The sequence below is a fragment of the Doryrhamphus excisus genome, linkage group LG15, assembly GCF_037039965.1.
Source record: "Doryrhamphus excisus strain RoL-2023G ecotype Guam linkage group LG15, RoL_Dexc_Guam_v1.1, whole genome shotgun sequence".
NCBI lineage: Eukaryota > Metazoa > Chordata > Actinopteri > Syngnathiformes > Syngnathidae > Doryrhamphus > Doryrhamphus excisus.
In genome coordinates this window covers 4,551,581-4,570,582 of record NC_136371.1, presented here as the reverse complement: position 1 = coordinate 4,570,582, position 19,002 = coordinate 4,551,581, and the positions used below count along the sequence as shown (strand labels likewise).

The 19,002-nt window shown below is 39.4% G+C and overlaps 3 protein-coding genes and 1 long non-coding RNA gene across 7 annotated transcripts in view; 2 read left to right on the top strand and 2 right to left on the bottom strand.

Moving 5' to 3' along the window:
• Nucleotides 1-568: 568 nt before the first annotated feature.
• On the top strand, nucleotides 569-10,461 carry g6pd (glucose-6-phosphate dehydrogenase). Of its 2 annotated transcripts, XM_078796579.1 has the most exons (14): nucleotides 1,544-1,589; nucleotides 2,490-2,570; nucleotides 3,174-3,295; nucleotides 5,030-5,067; nucleotides 5,589-5,697; nucleotides 5,776-5,993; nucleotides 6,130-6,288; nucleotides 6,600-6,725; nucleotides 7,889-7,982; nucleotides 8,062-8,248; nucleotides 8,331-8,566; nucleotides 8,653-8,729; nucleotides 9,340-9,432; nucleotides 9,501-10,461. In XM_078796579.1, the coding sequence occupies exons 1-14, from the start codon at nucleotides 1,559-1,561 to the stop codon at nucleotides 9,589-9,591; spliced, it is 1,662 nt and encodes a 553-aa protein (XP_078652705.1). In that variant the 5' UTR covers nucleotides 1,544-1,558; the 3' UTR covers nucleotides 9,592-10,461. The 2 variants fall into 2 exon arrangements, with proteins under 2 accessions (XP_057907298.1, XP_078652705.1); XM_058051315.2 differs by lacking the exons at nucleotides 1,544-1,589; nucleotides 2,490-2,570 and adding an exon at nucleotides 569-762.
• A 760-nt stretch (nucleotides 10,462-11,221) lies between these two features.
• LOC131104295 (glycerol-3-phosphate dehydrogenase [NAD(+)], cytoplasmic) lies at nucleotides 11,222-15,240 on the bottom strand. The gene is made up of 8 exons (XM_058051318.2): nucleotides 15,087-15,240; nucleotides 14,180-14,357; nucleotides 13,804-13,944; nucleotides 13,233-13,371; nucleotides 12,911-13,023; nucleotides 12,466-12,702; nucleotides 12,293-12,399; nucleotides 11,222-12,195 (listed from the first exon to the last, which is right to left on the bottom strand). Exons 1-8 carry the CDS (start codon nucleotides 15,128-15,130, stop codon nucleotides 12,099-12,101), a joined length of 1,056 nt encoding a protein of 351 aa, XP_057907301.2. The 5' UTR covers nucleotides 15,131-15,240; the 3' UTR covers nucleotides 11,222-12,098.
• Nucleotides 15,044-19,002, top strand: part of LOC131104300 (uncharacterized) — a 39,802-nt gene continuing 35,843 nt past the window's right edge. The window contains exon 1 of the long non-coding RNA XR_013629834.1: nucleotides 15,044-15,306. This is a non-coding gene — a long non-coding RNA (uncharacterized LOC131104300). The remainder of the gene's footprint in view (nucleotides 15,307-19,002) is intronic.
• Nucleotides 15,380-19,002, bottom strand: part of LOC131104294 (acid-sensing ion channel 1-like) — a 41,684-nt gene continuing 38,061 nt past the window's right edge. For 2 of the 3 annotated variants that reach the window (XM_078796580.1, XM_078796581.1), the window contains exon 9: nucleotides 15,380-18,280. In XM_078796580.1, the coding sequence (XP_078652706.1) occupies nucleotides 18,164-18,280 (117 nt within the window). In that variant the 3' untranslated portion in view covers nucleotides 15,380-18,163. The remainder of the gene's footprint in view (nucleotides 18,281-19,002) is intronic. The other variant, XM_058051317.2, reaches the window with a different exon arrangement.

Sequence of the window (19,002 nt, the reverse complement as noted above, 5' to 3'; positions counted from 1 at the left end):
TGAGACAAATGTTGAATTTGTTACAGTCACTGCAGATCAATGAAACACTGTTTGGGAAAACCTCCAACAATGAGTCACCAGTTTAAAGTGATAGACATTTTTTTTTATTATGTTGGGAATTGCTTGCTTATTTCTTATTTAAATCAACTTCCATTAGCCATTTACTTAAACATTGTTGTCAAACGAGGGTTTCAAACGCAACCATTTTAACAGATTACCCTGCAAAATTAACCGATAATTTCTTAAAGCAGGGGTGGGCAAATATTCACAAATAAACTAAAGAAACAAGGGTGGTCTAATATGTTTTTTCCATGGCTGTACACGTCGCAATATAACTCTGTAACTATAAGAATATTAAGTAAGAATATTAAGTAATATAAATTAAATATTAAGAATATTAAGAATATTTTCTTGATTTTTGTAAAGAAATACAAATGCTATCATTAGCTATAACCCACATAACTATTGCGCGTGCGTGTTTGTTACATGGGGCGTGGCTTCCACTGGCAAAGCAGCACGAGGGCGGGTTTTTAATGCTTAGCGCACATTTAAAACTTAGCGTCCCCCATTGCAGTGGCTAACCAAGGCAAACTGCACGTTTAATTAAGCGATTTACCCGCTTATCGTACTGTACACAAGATAGTACGCCTTCACGTGTGAGTGGGAGAACGCAAAGGCGGCAGTACAGTGTAGCTCCGCCCACTTAGCGAAGGCAAGTCCTGTGACGTCACCAGCCAGTGATGGGAACTCGAGCGAGCGCTGGTGAGTTTCTCTACAAACCAATAAAATCTCACAATTCTGCCTTGTCACTCGAACAGGGAAGTCGCGAGCCTAAAATTCGTACCGCCCCTGCCTGGTGGAGTTTCTCCAGCGTATTCCCGTACAAAGTCGGTCCTGTGCTTGTTTGTCAGGGATTATAACAGCCGGTTTGTCTTCTCGTTGACGGGAAAGTAAGTAGCACGATTCGCTGTTTAACTTGAATTAGCATTGTGGTAAGCTAGGTGCCGTTTGCTAGCTTGGAAGAGGCAGCTTGTGTTGTCATAACACCACGTGAAGCTAAGTACTGATGACAGGACGTTTTTAGTTATTCGTACACTTCACAGTTCTATGCGGAATATCAGACATGCTTTTAGCCGTGTATTTTGTTTTATTCTGGAGTTTAGGAGCTAGCTTTTCAGAAGTCGACCAATCATGTTAAGTTGGGTTATCTATCAAGGTGTCCAGCGGGACGGTTGAGCGCTGCTAAATAGGGGATTTAGTGGAGGATTTCACTAATATAATTATACTACATGTTTGTCTCGGGCTATTTCTGTGAGCTGTAGTGACCATTTGACCCCAAATCTCTATGTTAGTTCTAATATTAGTCATAAAATGAAAAATGAGTGATGCACTGTGCTGAATGACCTAAACAATTTCCTGGTAGGAAACAATCAAATCATTATTCACTTTCTTGCATAAAGTATTCCATATACTCATCTTTGAGTGGTAAAAGTACACGGATAATTCTTGCGTTGGCATATGTTCATTTTCTGCAGGCTTGTCCTCATTAGGGTCATGGATGGGCTGGAGACTATCCCAGCTGACTTTGGGTGAGAGGCAGTAAACGCTGCATTGGATGCTAGCCAATCATGCATCCATCCAGTTTCTATGCCGCTTATCCTCACTAGGGTGGCTGCTATGCTGGAGCCTATCCCAGCTGACTTTGGGCGAGAGGCGGGGTACATGTATTGAGTTGTGTACACCTATAGAGCAACTACACACAATAACACACACAGAAAGCTTTGTAGAGCTTCCAGAATCTGCACCTAATCCACCTGAATTTCCTTGGATTTCCAAAACATTTATTCATTCATTAATTTTCTACGGCTTTTCCTCACGAGGGTCGCGGGGGTGCTGGAGCCTATCCCAGCTGTCTTCGGGTGAGAGGCGGGGTACACCCTGGACTGGTCACCAGCCAATCACAGGGCACATATAGACAAACAACCATTCACACTCACATTCATACCTAAGCCTACAATATAGGCTGCAGCTATCGGATATTTTAGTAATCGAGTATTCTATGGATTTTTTTCTCTGATTAATCGAGTAATTGGAAAAAACTATTTTTGCTTATTTAAAGAGCAATAATAAATTCACAAGAAAAAAATCATAAGAGTCATTCATATTTATGTTTATTGATTCAATGACATTTGTGATACACAGTGCATGTTCTACTATTGGTTAGCATTAAGTTCAGCAAACATTATTAAAAAAACAAACAAACAACCGAAATCAAGCTAACACAATAAGAACTTAAGCCAATGACACCACTCGGCATTTAGTCTTGCAATAATAAATTAACAAACAAGCAAATAAAAAAAATAAATTTCCGTAATTGAATTCTTGCCGCCATTGCCGCAATCAAAAAAGTAATCTTTCCACACAGCCTCCACAACATAGCAATTGTGAAAGGTGGATGCATCTTACCGCACAGTTTTTATCCTCCACAGCAGCCAGTGGTTGCTTTCACGCTGGGATTTCATTGTTGCCGCACAGAGGCGGTGTCGAATCAGGAGCGGTCTGCTATTCTGGTATGTAACGGCCGCGTCATGTCAGATACACGTCACGGTGTGCAAGTTGTACGTCGACAAGTGAACGGATAACTTTTGCTATAGACAGAGGCATCTTGCTGTTGACTTACTTTATCCATAATCAGAATAATAAAATGAAAGTTTCATTTCTGTGTAGTTTGACACGTGATGTTCACCATTGCCGCAGGGGAGCAAGAGTGAATCAGGAGGGGAGCTTAATGTCAATTGACTGATGTCATATGACATCTACAAAGTTACGTTCAAAGGTGGCAAAAATGTGTCCGAGCACAGATAAGTAAACAGAACTATTAGTCACATGGGTGCAGTGAAAATACTGTGTTGGCTTCAAAAGGTAAACAATCCCATACTAAAAAAATGCCTGTCTCCACAATTGGTTAATCTGTGACGGAATATCCATGGCTGATTCTTACCGGATATCCGGTCGCATCGGTTTATCGTTCACAATCCTAGCAAATTCCTGTTTGACTATGTTGCTATACATACTATGTAGCAATCTAACCTCTTTGTTGTCATAATGTTGGCTTTATTCATTGGTGCAACAAGGTTTTCATTTCTATACGGCTTTGTCTTTCTTTGTTTCAGAGAAAATGAGTACCATTCCCCTGTCACGCTCGGAGGTGTTTGGGGAGCTGAGAAAGGAGCTGCTTGACGATCAAGAGTTCCGACATTCCGATGCTCATATATTTATCATCATGGGGGCTTCGGTAAGAACTGGACAAGGGGACTTAAGTTTGAAACACCTGAACAAACGGGGGCGTTCAGTGGTGCGTGTGAGTTAGTCGCAGAGACGGCAAGCCACAAAGAGATCTATCACAACAGCAGTTTTATCAAAATAATCTCCATTAAAGTATAAACGTGATAATAAGAGAATTTCAATGCAAAGGCTGTTTTGAATGTTATCGGCACAATGGCTCCTTGTCAAAGAACTATATTTTCTGAAATAATAGCCCTTTTGAAAGATGCTCACAGAGGTTAATATCCACATGAGCTTGAGCTTCATGTTCTCCCTGTTTTCAACTTTGTTCTCCTTTCACCATGAGGCGTTCAGGCGTATTCCTAAATGTGCATGTTAGATGCTATCTGTTTTTCATTTCGTTGTTTTTCATTCACTTGTTCCTCCTCCATTGTGAGCTGATTCCATCTGTTCTATCAATTGCCTTTCATTATCATTATATCATTAGTGGTGAATACCAACAGGCATATTTTAGGGTTTAAACCTGGATTAAATCATTGATACAATTAGCTTGCTAACAATGATAAGTGACGTTTGTTGGAGCTGAATCTAATCAAAAAAATACAAGAATCCCTTTTATTGCAAATGTTGATCTGAAATTGGAGAACATGAATGTCATGCAAACTGGGGGGCTTAGAGAGGGAGTAGCGGTGGTGCCTCAATACAGGAGCATAGTAATATATTTAAAAAAAGGAAAAATAAAAGTCTCCCTCCAAATAGCCCTGTACTTCAAATAGACGTGGTAGAATTTCTACTGGCTCTGAATTGAACTCTTAATTGAAACACGTATTTGATATGGTAGGAGATGTTTGACATTGTGCCAAGAGCGTTTGAAACCTGCTCCATCAGTCTTGTCTCTAGCTCATGTCAATTACTTTCACCAAGATATGTTGTCACTATTCTAACTGATTTTAGGAAATGTTGAAAGTGATTTCACCAAGCTTCTGCAAACAAGCACTGCTCAGTCATCCAAGGTTTCAAAAGCGGCATCTGGTGCTAACAGAGGCTGTTAACAGTTTTTTTTTTTTGCTGTAGTGCAAGAAGCAGCATCAGACATTTGCTAGCAGACATTTTTTCCCCCACAATTTGTCAAAACCAACTTTATTATTCTATTTGATTGTTGGTAAGTGATATCAAATTAAAATTCTCCTTTTGTTTGAATTTAAAATGTATACTTCTGCCCCCTGCTGGCACAAATCTGGTGCTGTATCACAGCCATAATAAAAATCAAAGTTTAGAGTTCATCAATTTTTTTTGACTTTGAATTGATCATTAAGAATTAGTATATTTGACATTAATGTACACCTTAGTAAGAAGTGTACAAATGTCATTTATTTCCTACTTGGAGCTGCCAGTATTTTTTTTTTTCTTTTTTTTGTTTGCTCTAGGGTGAGGTGATTTCTGTTGTTGCTATGCCATTGGCTGTCAGCATTTCCCTTTCAGATTGCTACACTGGCAAATAAAGGGAAGGACTCAGCTGAGCTTGTTTACTGATGTATGGACTATATATACAATATATATGACACAATATCGAAAGAGATCTTTAGAAGGATCTTCTTGTTCATGCATATTTTGGAAGTGTTAGTCGTAATTGTAGTGTTTGATTTGATCATTTAATCCTAGATATGGATTAAATAAGATGTAATCACACACTGCCTATTCTGCATTTTAAATTTGACTTGTGTTTGTGTATCTGAACCTGTAGGGAGATCTGGCCAAAAAGAAAATCTACCCAACTCTGTGGTAAGTAAACCTCTAACTCATTAAAAAGTTCCCCATTTTAGTCAAATTGCTTCTACTACTATCACGACTGAACAGTGGTGGCAGTATGGACCAGTGGAGCAGTGGTTCCTGAACTTTCAGACATTTGACTTGAAGCCATGTGCCCCCCTACTCCTGCTTACTTAAAAAAACAAAAAAAACATGAAACTTGCAACACAAAGTCTTATTTCCTGTCATTCTGACACATAAATACAATGCAGGTTTTCCCATGCAGGGATTGGAACTCTGATATATATATATTATATATCTTAATGCATAACATAATCATCAAACTTACTAGTTGATATAACTCGCACAGAGCAATGAAGAACTTCATGCTCTATCTCCTTCCTTTTTTCTGCTCTGTTTGCGCTATGTGTGCATTTAGATGCACTGGTAATTTTGAGTGTTAAGCGCTTTTTAATTTTTATTCACGTAGCCCCTATGACAATTGGGAAGCTAGTCTCTAGGTTTGAGACTCAAGGTTTTGACATCTCTTCCAGGTGGCTGTTCAGAGACGGCCTCCTCCCCGAGAAGACCTTTTTCATTGGCTTTGCTCGCTCTGACCTGACTGTTGATGCAATTCGGACTTCCTGCATGCCATATCTTAAGGTATTTAAGAGTCAGAAAATGAACCGTGTACCTTTTTTTGTTTTGTTTCCAAATAAGTGGTATTTCACCTGTGTTTAGGTGGCAGACACCGAAGCAGATCGGTTGTCAGTCTTCTTCAGCAGGAACTCGTACATAAGTGGAAAATATGGAGATGAAGATTCCTTCTCCAACCTGAACAAACACATTCTGACTCTGCCCGGAGGACCCGAGGCAAACCGCCTCTTCTACCTGGCGCTGCCACCCACTGTCTACCACAGTGTCACCAAGAACATAAAGCACCAGTGCATGAGTGAAAAGTCAGTCCACAGTTTGTCGTTCCTCAGCTCTTGCAGTGTGCCGGTATATGACTGAATGTTTGTAAACAAGGAGACAGACTGGCTATACGATGGCATGTATAGTATGCTTTACTAATGCTCCATCTGTTCTTTCTAGAGGCTGGACCAGAGTGATTGTAGAGAAGCCATTTGGACGGGACCTTCAGAGCTCCGAGGAGCTGTCTGCTCACCTCTCTTCCCTTTTCACTGAAGACCAGATCTATCGTATTGATCACTACCTTGGCAAAGAAATGGTGCAGAACCTTATGGTGCTCAGGTAAAAGCAAATGTTATTTTTTTTTATACACATTAAAAAATATTTGTTAGTAGTCAAAGATAAAGATATGGAGCTATAGCAGTTTATGTTGACAACATAGTAAATACCAGTTTTGAGTGAGAGTTAGCTGGGATAAGCGCCAGTTCACCCATAACCACAACATAAATGAAATGCTTCTCTTTCACTGGCATTCCCTCTCCATGTCATAACACACACACACCCAAAGAGGCCATTCAACAAAGGCGCTTTGTCGTGAACAGCTGTGCTTTTGTGTTTGACGCTTCTGAATAAACATGTGGTGTCCATTGCAGGTTTGGAAACCGCATTTTTGGACCAATCTGGAACAGGGACAGCGTGGCATGTGTGGTCCTCACATTTAAAGAACCATTTGGCACTCAGGGAAGAGGAGGATACTTTGATGACTTTGGAATCATCCGGTGAGGGGATAAAATACAAGAATTTGTCTTGTCACGCACATTGCATTGCCTGAACTGCATTGAACTTGCATTGCAAGCTGAACTGTAAATGAATTAAACACGTAACAATTTATCCTGTACCAAGTCCCTAACTGACAGGCAACAACATATAATGCAATGATGAACACTGTCCAACCAATGAGATCCTTTTGATATGAATTTATGGACACTCACAATTACTAGTGTGCCTGAACGTCTCGTGGTGAGGAGACAACTGCAGGACACTCTGTGTCATATCATGTATCATATCAACAAATAAATTTGAATGATTATTTTGTGCATTTCATTTAAACGGCACAGTGGTAACAACCTTAACCTGAAAATTAGGCTTTATCGTTGGTTGTATGTTTTTTTTGTATATCAGATATTATTAGATGTAGACATAGACTTTCTTTATTGTCATTGCACAATAACACAGCAGTGAAATTGCCAACGAAATGTTGTTGCCTGGCTCCCGTGTAATAATAATAAATAATAAATAATAATGTGGAGAATAAATAGATTACATCAAATATGAACAACAGTGTACAGCGTAAACAGTAATTTGTACAAATAATTTAAATAATTTAGAATAAATAACAATAATTTAAAGTTTTGGTTGTGCATGTGGGCAGGTAGATGGGCTTATTTGGCATTGAGCAGTCTGATGGCCAGGGGTAAGTAGCTGTCTCTAAACCTGGTTGTTCTACAGCGGATGCTGCAGAGCCTTCTCCCCGATGCCAGGCGAGAAAACAGTTCATGCTGGGGGTGTGTGGGGTCAGAGTAGATCCGACGGGCTCTTGATACGCAGCGGGTGTTTGCTATGTCCTTAATGGGGGGGGGAGCGGGGTCCCAATGATCTTCTCCGCTGTCCTCACCACTCTCTGCAGTAAGATTAAGAGGGGGGGCACCATGTAAATATTCCTGTCAGATAATGGACACCTCATACTCGACGAGCTGGATCAAAACTAGCAAACTGTGTGTCAGTGCTGAGCTAGCTTTGGTGCATTACGTAATTCCTCGGGCAGAATTTGCCGCTGCATTCATATTTCATGAGCACTTTTCATGATTAATATGATCCCATGCTAGATAGTAGGCGTCACAACTTCCTTTCTGTGAATGTTTGTTCTCTTTGTCCTGATTAGAGATGTCATGCAGAACCACTTGCTCCAGCTGCTGTGTCTGGTTGCCATGGAGAAACCGGCCTCCACCAGCTCTGATGATGTCAGGGATGAAAAGGTACAATTGGTGGAATGTCACTGTTTTGGTTCTAAATTTAAAAAAATTAAATAATTTCAATGTTTTTCTCCTTTTGAAGGTCAAAGTGCTGAAATGCATAAATCCAGTTTTAATGTCAGATGTGGTGCTGGGTCAGTATGTGGGAGACCCAGAGGGCGAAGGAGATGCTAAATCAGGCTACCTTGATGATCCTACTGTTCCTAAAGGATCTACTCAGTCTACATTTGCTACAGCTGTGCTCTATGTGCACAATGAGCGCTGGGATGGTAAAGTTGTGTTGCCCTTCATTAAACCCCCGCCCCCAATATTTTCAGATTTAAGTTTGAACAAACCCTTTTTCCCCCCCAGGCGTTCCTTTCATCCTTCGCTGCGGAAAAGCTCTAAACGAGAGGAAGGCCGAGGTGCGGCTGCAATTCACCGACGTCCCGGGGGACATTTTTGGAAATCAGTGTCACCGTAATGAGCTGGTAGTTCGTGTACAACCCAATGAAGCCGTTTATGCCAAGATGATGAGCAAGAAACCCGGTGTGTACTTCTGCCCCGAGGAAACCGAGCTGGACCTCACCTACAAGAGCAGATATAAGGCACGTGTTGACTCATTTCATGATACATTATCACCAACTGCTTTGCAGATGAAACACGTTCTGTCTATCAAAACAATCTATTTCAGGATGTGAAGCTTCCAGACGCTTATGAACGGCTCATTTTGGATGTCTTCTGTGGGAGTCAGATGCACTTTGTACGCAGGTCTGTATTTTTTTTTTTCATTGTCCTTCATTCAAAGCTGAAGCAACATAGCTCATTGATGCTATTGATTTATTTATAACAATATGATCCGAAACGATTCAGTAACTTTAGCCAAAAATGCAACCAGTATGACTATGAAATAAATACCTGCATACTGGACACTGCAGGTGAAGGTTCCTAAAGGAATCGGTTATAAATTATTAGTAATGCTGACATGCAGTACTTAAGAATACTTACTTACTTTGCATATTGTCCACATAAATGTCACTTAAAAGGAGTTTCAAATAGACAGATGAGCTAAATATGAATACTGACTGAAGGGAATTAACTGACTATAAAATAAAAAATCCATCCAATATTACTATAATTATGGTTTGTATTTTACCCCGCCTCTCGCCCAAAGACAGCTGGGATAGGCTCCAGCACCCCTCGCGACCCTCGTGAGGAAAAAGCGGTAGAAAATGAATGAATAAATGAATGAATGGTTTGTATTTAACTTGAGTATACATTATTTTACCACAAGAGGGCGCCAAAGCTACATGTTCATGCCTCTATTCCTTAATTATTTTGAATGTTCACCTTTTTTTAATCGTAAAAATGGTCTGTACAGTGATGAACTAAAGGAAGCCTGGAGGATCTTCACACCTCTCCTTCACCAGATAGACAGAGAGAAGCCTCAACCTATTCCTTACAAATATGGAAGGTAGGTAACTTTTTTTGTCCTTTTTATTGGAATGAAACACCACATCCACCTTTTTCATCTTCTTCTAGTCGGGGCCCAGCAGAAGCAGATGACCTTGTAAAGAGGGTTGGATTCCGCTATGAAGGCACTTACAAATGGGTGAACCCCAACAAGCTTTGAGTTGTAGTGAGCTGAGGGAGCGATATAGGTAGGTAGAATGGTTGGTGGGGTGCAGCAGGGTGAGCCACGTGAACTGTTTGGCTCCTGTGATTTTTTTTCTCAGGTAAAGAGGTTATTTCTCTGAGTTACATCATCCGATGTTCAAAAGACTGTCAAATTCAACCAAGCTGACACGAGTCTATCCCACTATGTGGTTGCGTATAATTTTTTATATTTAATTAATTTGTGGGACCCTGTCAGTTTTCATTAGAGAAAATAAATCCAATCATATTTTCTGGCAAAAAATGTTTAATGAAGCGTCACATGCTCATGTGATTGCCGGTTCTGTGGCACTCAGCAGAGGCAAATGCTGTACCAAAGATGGTAAGTGAACACAGCAGTGATTAACACAAGATTGATTGTACACAAACAAACATTACTATTGTGATTGTAATACCCCGAGGCTTTGACTGTAATGTATTGAACATAATTAGTGGAGCTTGCTTACTTTTTTTTTGCCTTCCCTTTGTGGGACCAACAATATTGTAGCTGTTGTAAATAAACAGACACTTTAGTATATGAAGGATAAGGCAGGCAGTCGCTTTTCACAGCATTTGTATTGGAATATAGTCTTAAGTGTCCTCCAAGGATGTGAAAACGGGCACTGTCTCTTTATGTGACCTTCCTCTGTTGTTGTTGACATTGTCACAGACTTATTATTCAAGTTGCTGGAATTCATTCCATATTTGAGAAATAGAAACACATAGCAGGTCTAAACATGTCGGCATTGAATGTCTTTGCAATGACCAATTGTATGATGTTGTTACCCGTATATGTTCACGTAACGCTAGCAATACTACTCGCATATAATAAACCACTTACACTTCTTTATGGTTCACTATACCGGTCATTTCTACATATTCAAAGCATCATTCACTGATATCCTATATTAAAATATTGTTTGATTTCCACATTTGATTTCATCTTCAGAGGTATTTTAAGTATTTTTTCCACTTTGGTGCTGTTGTTACGACTTTGATAGATTATTGTTTCAGCAATGTTTTTTTTTTTTTTTTTTAATTGTTGACTGGAAAGGACAAACATGGCAAGTGGTCTGCTGTCGATAATACAGTTAACTATTTTGACGCTTTACCGATTGCACTCTTGGTACTAGCATCCCACTGTAAGGCAGAAACACCACACCCGTCATTATCGTTATTTTCACCAACAGGGATTTCAAAATGCGCACTGCTGAAACAGGGAAAGAAGCTGAAAGGTTCAAACGTTTACATGATTTACTACATTTGACAAAACGCACCGTTTTGTCAAGGAAAGGGTGAGACTAGAGAAGGCAGGGAAAGAAAGTCCTTTTGAGCACAAACGGCAAAATCAACATTAAGCTAAATGGAGGACATCACCATGACAACAAGGAAAAAAAGATACAACCATGCAGTTAGGATTACAGTCAATAACATTTCGCTACCACACTGCAAGGTTCTGCTCAACAAGTACTGGAATTAGGAACCCATGTATCTACATTCAGTGACACGCAACACTACAAAACAAAAGGACAGGAAGACCGATTAATGAATTGTAATATGAAGCACTTCAATGTAAACGTATGAATGTTGAAAATAAATTCAACCATAACCATGTTTAGATGGCAGTTTATTCACAGATAAAATGTTGACATAATATAACACACAAGCTGTTAGGCAGTCACTTTAACAAATGGACGGACATTTCAGTCTTTGGTTTTGTACAAATAGATGCAATAGCCAAGACTTAACTGTAGCAAACGTGCATACTAAGGCACTTGCATTTGTTAAAAACAAGTTGTGCGTGCATGAGTGAATGTACAGTACAGACAGGAAATGATTTAAGACACTAAAAGCTTACAAATGACATGAAGCTGGATATTACATTATGAGCAAATGTCTGCTAATGGACAGGCGCCCACTGGACGGCAATGTTGGGGAACAGCCGCAGATAATTCCTTCCAACATGGAAGGCCTGAAGGAGACAGGTCTCGTCCATATCGGCTGGCCTTTAAATCCGAATATGATATGCCCTGTAAACATTGTACAATGTTAGCAATTGAAGGGCAATCGCAGTAAGACTAAAAACAAGCCGAATGACAAGCCGAATGACTTTTAATGTATCCTCCGAGTTGGATTTGGGGTTCTATGATGCAATTTAGTTCAGATGTTCCTTTTTTGGCTTCAACTCCCAGGTAATAATATCAAATCTGAATATGGGGAATAAGCTATCCTTCAAGTTTTAGCATGTTTTTTTTTTTTTTAAATGAAAGCACACCTGAATTCACTGTTAAGAATGAAGTGCCTGACTAAAAACACAAAGGTAGTGCAACGTCTCCATGGAGTGCACACATGGTGTCACTCGCCATCTTGCATGACAGCCGTGGAGTGACTGGTCGGCTGACTATGCTGACGAGTAACAGATGACATGCAGTAACTTTCTCCATGTAGAAGGCACTTGGTCAGTTTTTGGTTTTTTTTTTTTGCATTTTACATGTGTTCTGGATGGTTCTGCAAGCAGCTGATAAACTCTGTGACCGGATGGCCCTGGTAGCAAATCTGATACACGGCATTGAACAGTGGGAACCTGGAGGAAGAAGCAGTTTGTAGTGAGTTTTACATGATAAAACTGATGCCATTTCCCAAATGCAAAAAGTCGAGTTGTGCATTTAGGCTCGACTTACTTGTCAATTAAGTTTTTGTGCTTGAGGATAAGATAAACCTCAGCAGCAGTCGCCGGTCCTTGTAGCTTCTGACCATTCAGCATCTCTTTCTCCAGCTCCTCAATGGACTGCCCGAGAGAGGAAACCACAATGAGACCTTAATAGAACTGCAAGATACTAACAAATTTGCTCACCTTTCCCGTCCTCACAAAGGCTTCGGCTACTTTGCGATTACGACCGCCGTAGCATGTTGTGATGAGATCGGCGACGCCGCAGCTTTCCAGAAAAGTTGCAGAGGACACAGGACCCGCTGTGCAGAAAATGCGAGCAAACGCAATCATCTCCATCAAACCTAACCGGATTACTGCTGCTTTTGTGTTGTCGCCGAAACCCAGACCATCACAGAAACCTGCCCCGACAGCAACAATGTTCTAAGGCACATGGAGAGAGAAAAAAAAGGTACAATACAGATATTCAATTTAATGAAATACAATTTCTCATCAATTTCTCATGTCTGTTAATATTGGCATAAAATGACATATCGGATCTGTTGCAATTTGCAACTGTAGCGCTGATTAAGCAAGGCGTGAGTGATGACTAAAATTAATATGCGTCATATCTGTAAGGAAACAATCTCACCTTTAAAGCGCCACATATTTCCACCACATCGTGCTCCTCCACTACAGTAACACGGAAATTGTTGGTCTGCATGAGTTCCTTCAGAAGAGCCCCATGGTTTTTATTCTTACATCCTGGAAGATAAAAAAAAATTCAATATTAATTGTAATGTAGCATTCCATAAAAAATAATCGTGAACTTGATTCAAAATATACTACAAGAGCACTAAGAGTGTGACTGTTGATGTATACTGGGTCAAGCTAATGCTGATAGACACAATAAATTATTCCGTAGCCTAAACAAAAGTCCTTATCATCACGAAGGCCAAAAAATTCAGACTAACCGATGGTGGTCTCGCAAAACTTTTCATCAGCAACTTCATTGGCGATGTTGGCCCCCATTAGCACACTCATAGCGATGCCAAGCTTCTCCTGGATCACATCAGAGATGAGTTTGAGTCCATCAGGTCCCTCATCAACTCCCTGTGGAAGACACATTGGAAAACAAATATTCAGATGAAACAGCAATGTAGTAATATTTTGGTAGTTATGGCATGGAAAACCTGTTTACAAGCTCCTGAATATATATATATATATATATTAACCATTATTAGCGCCATCAAAACATGAAATATAGCCATGACGCAATAAGCCATTTAAGACAGTTTACCTTGAAGGGGAGCAAATTCGATGGGCAGGAAGTGACATTGGCGGTTCAGACTTAAGTTTTAGCTTGTTGTGGGGTATGGTCGCAACAGTAACCCGTGTTATTATGATGACGACGATTATGTTATTATTGTAAAATTACTGACACTTAGTGACCAATGTAGAATGCTGCATCCACAAGCTGTGGTCTTAATGGCGTCTACTGTATTTATACTGTATTGTAGCAGGGATCGTTTATTAAAGTCCAACCTTGATAAGGGAAATGCCCAGCGCATCATTCTTTATCTTGCCCTTCATGGTGTCACACACTTTGCCAATGAACTGGTGTGGGATGACAAACACCAGAATGTCTGCATCACCGGACGCCTCCACCAGGTCTGGTACGGCCAGCTGAGAACAAATAATCACATCAAATTGATGAAAAGGTCAAAGTATGATGCATTAACATTAGACATCTGCTTTGAGGATACACACAGACAAACAAACATTGCACAGAGTGATGAGATCTTCACAAAAAAAGGACAAAAAGCATCCATGCACGAGCATAAAGTGCAAAGCAACAGAGTTCGACTTTGAACTGAACTCTGCATGTAAAAGGTATGAAAAAAAAACAACATGGTCTTACCACATTTGCTGGTAGCTTGTGTCCGGGAAGATACTTGACATTCTCGTGGTCAGTGTTGATTATTTCAGTCAGTTTGCGTCCATTCACCATCTCCTCAAACACCCACATTTTTACTGTGTTGTCAAATTTGGGATTGTGAGCGGCATTGGCACCCACTATCTTGGCAATGGCAGAGCCCCTGTGTTGTTCATAGTTTTTAATTAGTCTTTGAGCCAAACAATAAGTCAAATTTGAGGGCAAAGATGAGAGAAACTCCATTTTGTTGGCAGTGTTGAAACCGACAAAGCCTTAATAGTTGAACATGGGCCAGTTGACTAATTATTGACTTGCAAAACAATGACATGCTCACACTTCTATTCACATTGACTGGTTAATATACTATACTGACGGTTGTCCTAAATGTGTCTTAATTTGAAAAACGGATGTCGTTATATATGAGAACACGTTCTTCCGGTCCATGCATCCTAATAATAGCGACTTGTTCCCGGCAATTTGTGTCAAATGCATTCCCCCACACATAAATAGCCATAAGAAAACTAACACTTAGTGAGCGTTTGAACTGAAGTGCCATCAAATTCTGAAACACTACGCAAATAAATTTAAAAGACGACGTTAAACCACCAAAAGCAAGTAACGGTGTGAACCTCACTCATGTTTGGTATAACGAAAAAAAAACAATGGCTTTCTGCATCGATGGGTAAGTTAAAGTTATGTGATAAAAGTTGCCCAGCAAAGCAAAACCAACAGCAACATCGCGTTGAGAAAAGCAGCTTCTAAGCTAGCCGTTTTCCCGGCGATGCTAAGATGACTAGCCAAAATAGCAATGGTACCACACACGATTAGCCCTAATTCAACAGCTTTCTCCTCTCATGTTAGCATCACTGCTACTACTACTACTACTACTTACCAATTTCCAGATCCAATAATGCACACTTTCTTCGCAGCTGCCATCGTCAGGAGGCAAATAGAAGAGTGAGTGAACTTGCAGTGAGGTTATGCAACGCTCCAGCAGCTGCCTTGCCTGCCAAGCCACTCTGTCGTGTTATTGGCCTGCATGATGGGAGACTCCGGCCCGCCCATTGCAATGGAACCAGCCCTGGTTACTCATTCATCTCAGCTGACATGAGGTTAGTGGGCTTAAAGTTACTCGGACAAATGTCTCTTGCATATCAACTGACTGGTACGAAGCAGACTACTCCTGTCTGCTATTCCAAGTACCACATTTGATGTAGTATTTCCAGACGTCAAATATTCACATAAAATCGACACACATGTATTTGCTGCTTTCAGGTAGTCTATGAGCAAGGCACACCCTGATAGTATTTACACTCTATTCCTTGTGGCAACAGATTTTTCAATGTTGTGAGGCTATGGAACTTCTGGTGAAATTATTTCGTTATGTTGTGGTTGTGGTTGCAACGTTATGGTAATGGTAATGGTTTTATTTCATTTGAACATGCATCAGATTACAATTGAGTGCATCCCATAATCAGTTCACAGTTCCACATGTCCAAAAGGAGTAGGAAGAAGCAAAGCTTATTCAATCCTACCCCTCCATCTGGTACTTTTACAATCAGTAACTGTTACATTTGTTCACTTCCTGCTTTTCAAATATAGTTTTTTTATTTATTATTATTTTTTTCATTATTATTTATTTTTGTCACATACTGAAGTACAAAGTGATATGACCATACAATGACATAATGTGTACCATAGTAAGTGTCAATATAGTGATATATATAGCACATCATGACTGGTTCAAGACTCTTCATCCTTGTATTTAGCAAACATCAACTGCTTGTATTGTTTCTTGAATTGGCTCATCGTTGTGCATTGTTTGAGGGTCTTACTCAATCCATTCCATAGTTTGATTCCACATACTGAAATGCTATGGATTTTTAACGTAGTCCTAGCATATAGTAAGTGTTTCAAATGTAGTTCTTCCATGAGATCATATTTCTCCTCTCTTGTAGAGAAGTATTGGATGACATTTTTAGGTAATTGGTTGTTTTTAGCCTTATGCATTATTTTAGCTGTTTGAATATGAACTATATGAGCAAGTTTTAAGTATTTGTGATTTTAGAAATAAGGAGTTAGTATGTTCTCTGTAGGCGGCATTAGGCATTAGGTTTAGGTTAGGTTTGTTGTCAGCTATTGATGTTAGCTATTATCACTACATAAAGTGCTTCACATTTGACTGTACGTCATAATCTGTTGCATAAAACAAACTCAAAATAACATATAACCAACAGAGTACAAAGTAGCACACATAACTCACTTTGTTTGGTCTGCAAGACTCCAATAAAAGAGGACCTTGTGTAAGATTTACAAAGGAACTGTTTAGTACACATTCAGCACTCTGCTGTTTTGTGGTTTATGGGAAAAAAAAGACTTTTGAGTCTCTCTTAAAGTCAATAGAGTCTGAAAGACTTATATGAACAAGCAACAAATGTGATCGCATTTGCACTCTCATCCATTTGCACTCTCATCCGTCAGACCAGTAATTCAAATGATGGCGTCATTAAACTTAAGAAAAAGCAAACATCTGTCTGCACACATCAGCCTTGGAAGCTCATTGCCTGATTTGTATGTCCAGAAATTCAATAAACATCCAAGATTTTGGTAAACACACACAAATAAGGAAACTTATACGATGAGTTGAGAAGTTCAGACTGTGTCTCAATGCCTGAAGAATTCACTGTTCCATAAACTAAAGAAAAAAAGCTTAATAATAACATAAGTTGGATCTCTGGTTTGGACCAGATTTCCGGTCTTGGTCATGAACCTGCACAAGATGTACGTGTGTGCGCTCATGGTACCTCCGGTCGGGTTTTAGTGACTAGACTCCTGGCTCCTTTCTAATATACTAATTTCAAATGTACTTGATACACAATGTATAATAAGTTCTGAAAAACAGAATTAATCGATATTCATTGAGTTTACTGATGCTTTCATACAGAAAACAGTCCCACATCAAGACTAGTACACCAGTATAGAATTATACTGTGCTAATATAATACTATTATTGTCCATAGCTACTGCAGTATTTATATTTTAATGCAATCTGATGACATAATTGTTCCGGTTTCTTTTTTTTTTTAGAGCTTAGCTTTGAGCTCAATGAGCATAAGTGAATATACACAATATATATTTATATATATACACAATATATCACAGAATGTTACAACACAAAACCACTGAGACAAACCTTCAAATAGGCACTGCTGAAAAACAACTCGTAGGTCTCAACGCTTCAGCCTTTACTGTACAACATCGTTGTACAAATTCTATATACAGTATACGGAGAGGTTAAATATTCATCCATAAATCACATTTTCGACAGCTGCACGGTGCTACATGCAACTTCAGCCCTAGAAGAGGAGACATTCAACAATTGAACGGAAAGAAATATGAATGCCGGTTTTTGTTTTGCCAGGTATGAAGGGAAAATAGCATGTATTGATATTTAATACAGACATTTTGAACTGGCTTTGGATGGATATTAGTCTCAACAGTAGCATGAGAGGTTTTACTACATTTTGAGTTATCAAAAGTTCTTGTAAATACCTGCTGTGCATATGTCAGGTAAGCTATAATGTCGACCTGCACGATGAGGTAGAACAATATATTGTCAAGATGTTGCCAGTCAACAAAGAAGGACTGTACTATTTTTTTTTTGTCTTGAATGACATGAAAATACAAATAATAATTCGTTGAAAACTGACATGCAAGTCACCATTTTCACACAAAAACAAACCAACATTTTTTATGCTGATTCAGCGATCATCACCAGAATTGTATTAATCAAAGAGCTGTGTACAGATTGCCATACGGCGCTTGAGAGTCATTGCAATCCCTTCGAGTCGTTTTTTTTTTCCTTTTTTTTTTTTCTTCGCTTCAGCCGCAAGTTCAGGCACAGTTCAGACACTTTGTCTGTTGGCACACAACACTGAACAGAGTCCATGAAACCTCTCCGAGACTCTCCTAATGAAAGTTACTGACGTGACACTTGACATCGTCAAGGCTCAGCACGGTACCCTGATCATTGTTGTTGTGTTTGAGCTTCTTATCAGAGCAGCGGCACAGCTTGTACTTCATCACCTAAGGGGATAAAAAAAAAAAAATGAATAACTAAACAATGTGTGGACACACATGTATTTACTGCTTTCAGGTAGCGTATTAGCAAGGCACACCTTAATAGTATTTACACCCTATTCATTGCGGCAACAGATTTTTCAATGTTATGAGGCTATGGCTGTTCCAAACATGCTGGTGGAACTTCTGGTGAAATTGTTTTGTTATGTTGTGGTTGTCGGCAAAATCCCCTATAGTATTCTGCAACGTTATTTTATTTCATTTCAGCATCAGATTACAATTGAATGCATCCCATAATCAGTTCACAGTTCCACATGTCCAAAAGGAGTAGGAAGAAGCAAAGCTTATTAAATCCTACCCCTCCATCTGGTACTTTTACAATCAGTAACTTACATTTGTTCACTTCCTGCTTTCCTAATATAGTTTTTTTGTATTTATTATTATGTTTTTCATTTTTTTTTCATTTTTGTCCCGTACCGAAGTACGAGGTGATATGACCATACAATGACATAATGTGTACCATCGTAAGTGTCAATATAGTGATATATAAAGCTGTGTGCAGATTGCCTTACGGCGTTTGAGAGTCATTGCAATCCCTCCGAGTCGTTTTTTTTTTCTTTTTTCTTCGCTTCAGCCGCAAGTTCAGGCACAGTTCAGACACTTAATTAGTGTTCAGGTCAGACTGAATAATTAATAACTAAACAATGTGTTGACTTAACTGTAATACT

Bases quoted from the DNA above. Each gene is read 5' to 3' on its own strand.
- g6pd (XM_078796579.1), top strand. From the start codon at position 1,559: ATGGGCTGGAGACTATCCCAGCTGACTTTGG. The intron at 5,698-5,775 runs GTATTTAAGAGT...ACCTGTGTTTAG, and splicing joins CCTGCATGCCATATCTTAAG to GTGGCAGACACCGAAGCAGA. The intron at 8,730-9,339 runs GTCTGTATTTTT...TGGTCTGTACAG, and splicing joins CAGATGCACTTTGTACGCAG to TGATGAACTAAAGGAAGCCT.
- LOC131104295 (XM_058051318.2), bottom strand. From the start codon at position 15,130: ATGGCAGCTGCGAAGAAAGTGTGCATTATTGGATCTGGAAATTG. The intron at 13,372-13,803 runs GTTGGACTTTAA...TGTCTTCCACAG, and splicing joins TGGGCATTTCCCTTATCAAG to GGAGTTGATGAGGGACCTGA. The intron at 12,703-12,910 runs GTGAGATTGTTT...CATGTGCCTTAG, and splicing joins AAATATGTGGCGCTTTAAAG to AACATTGTTGCTGTCGGGGC.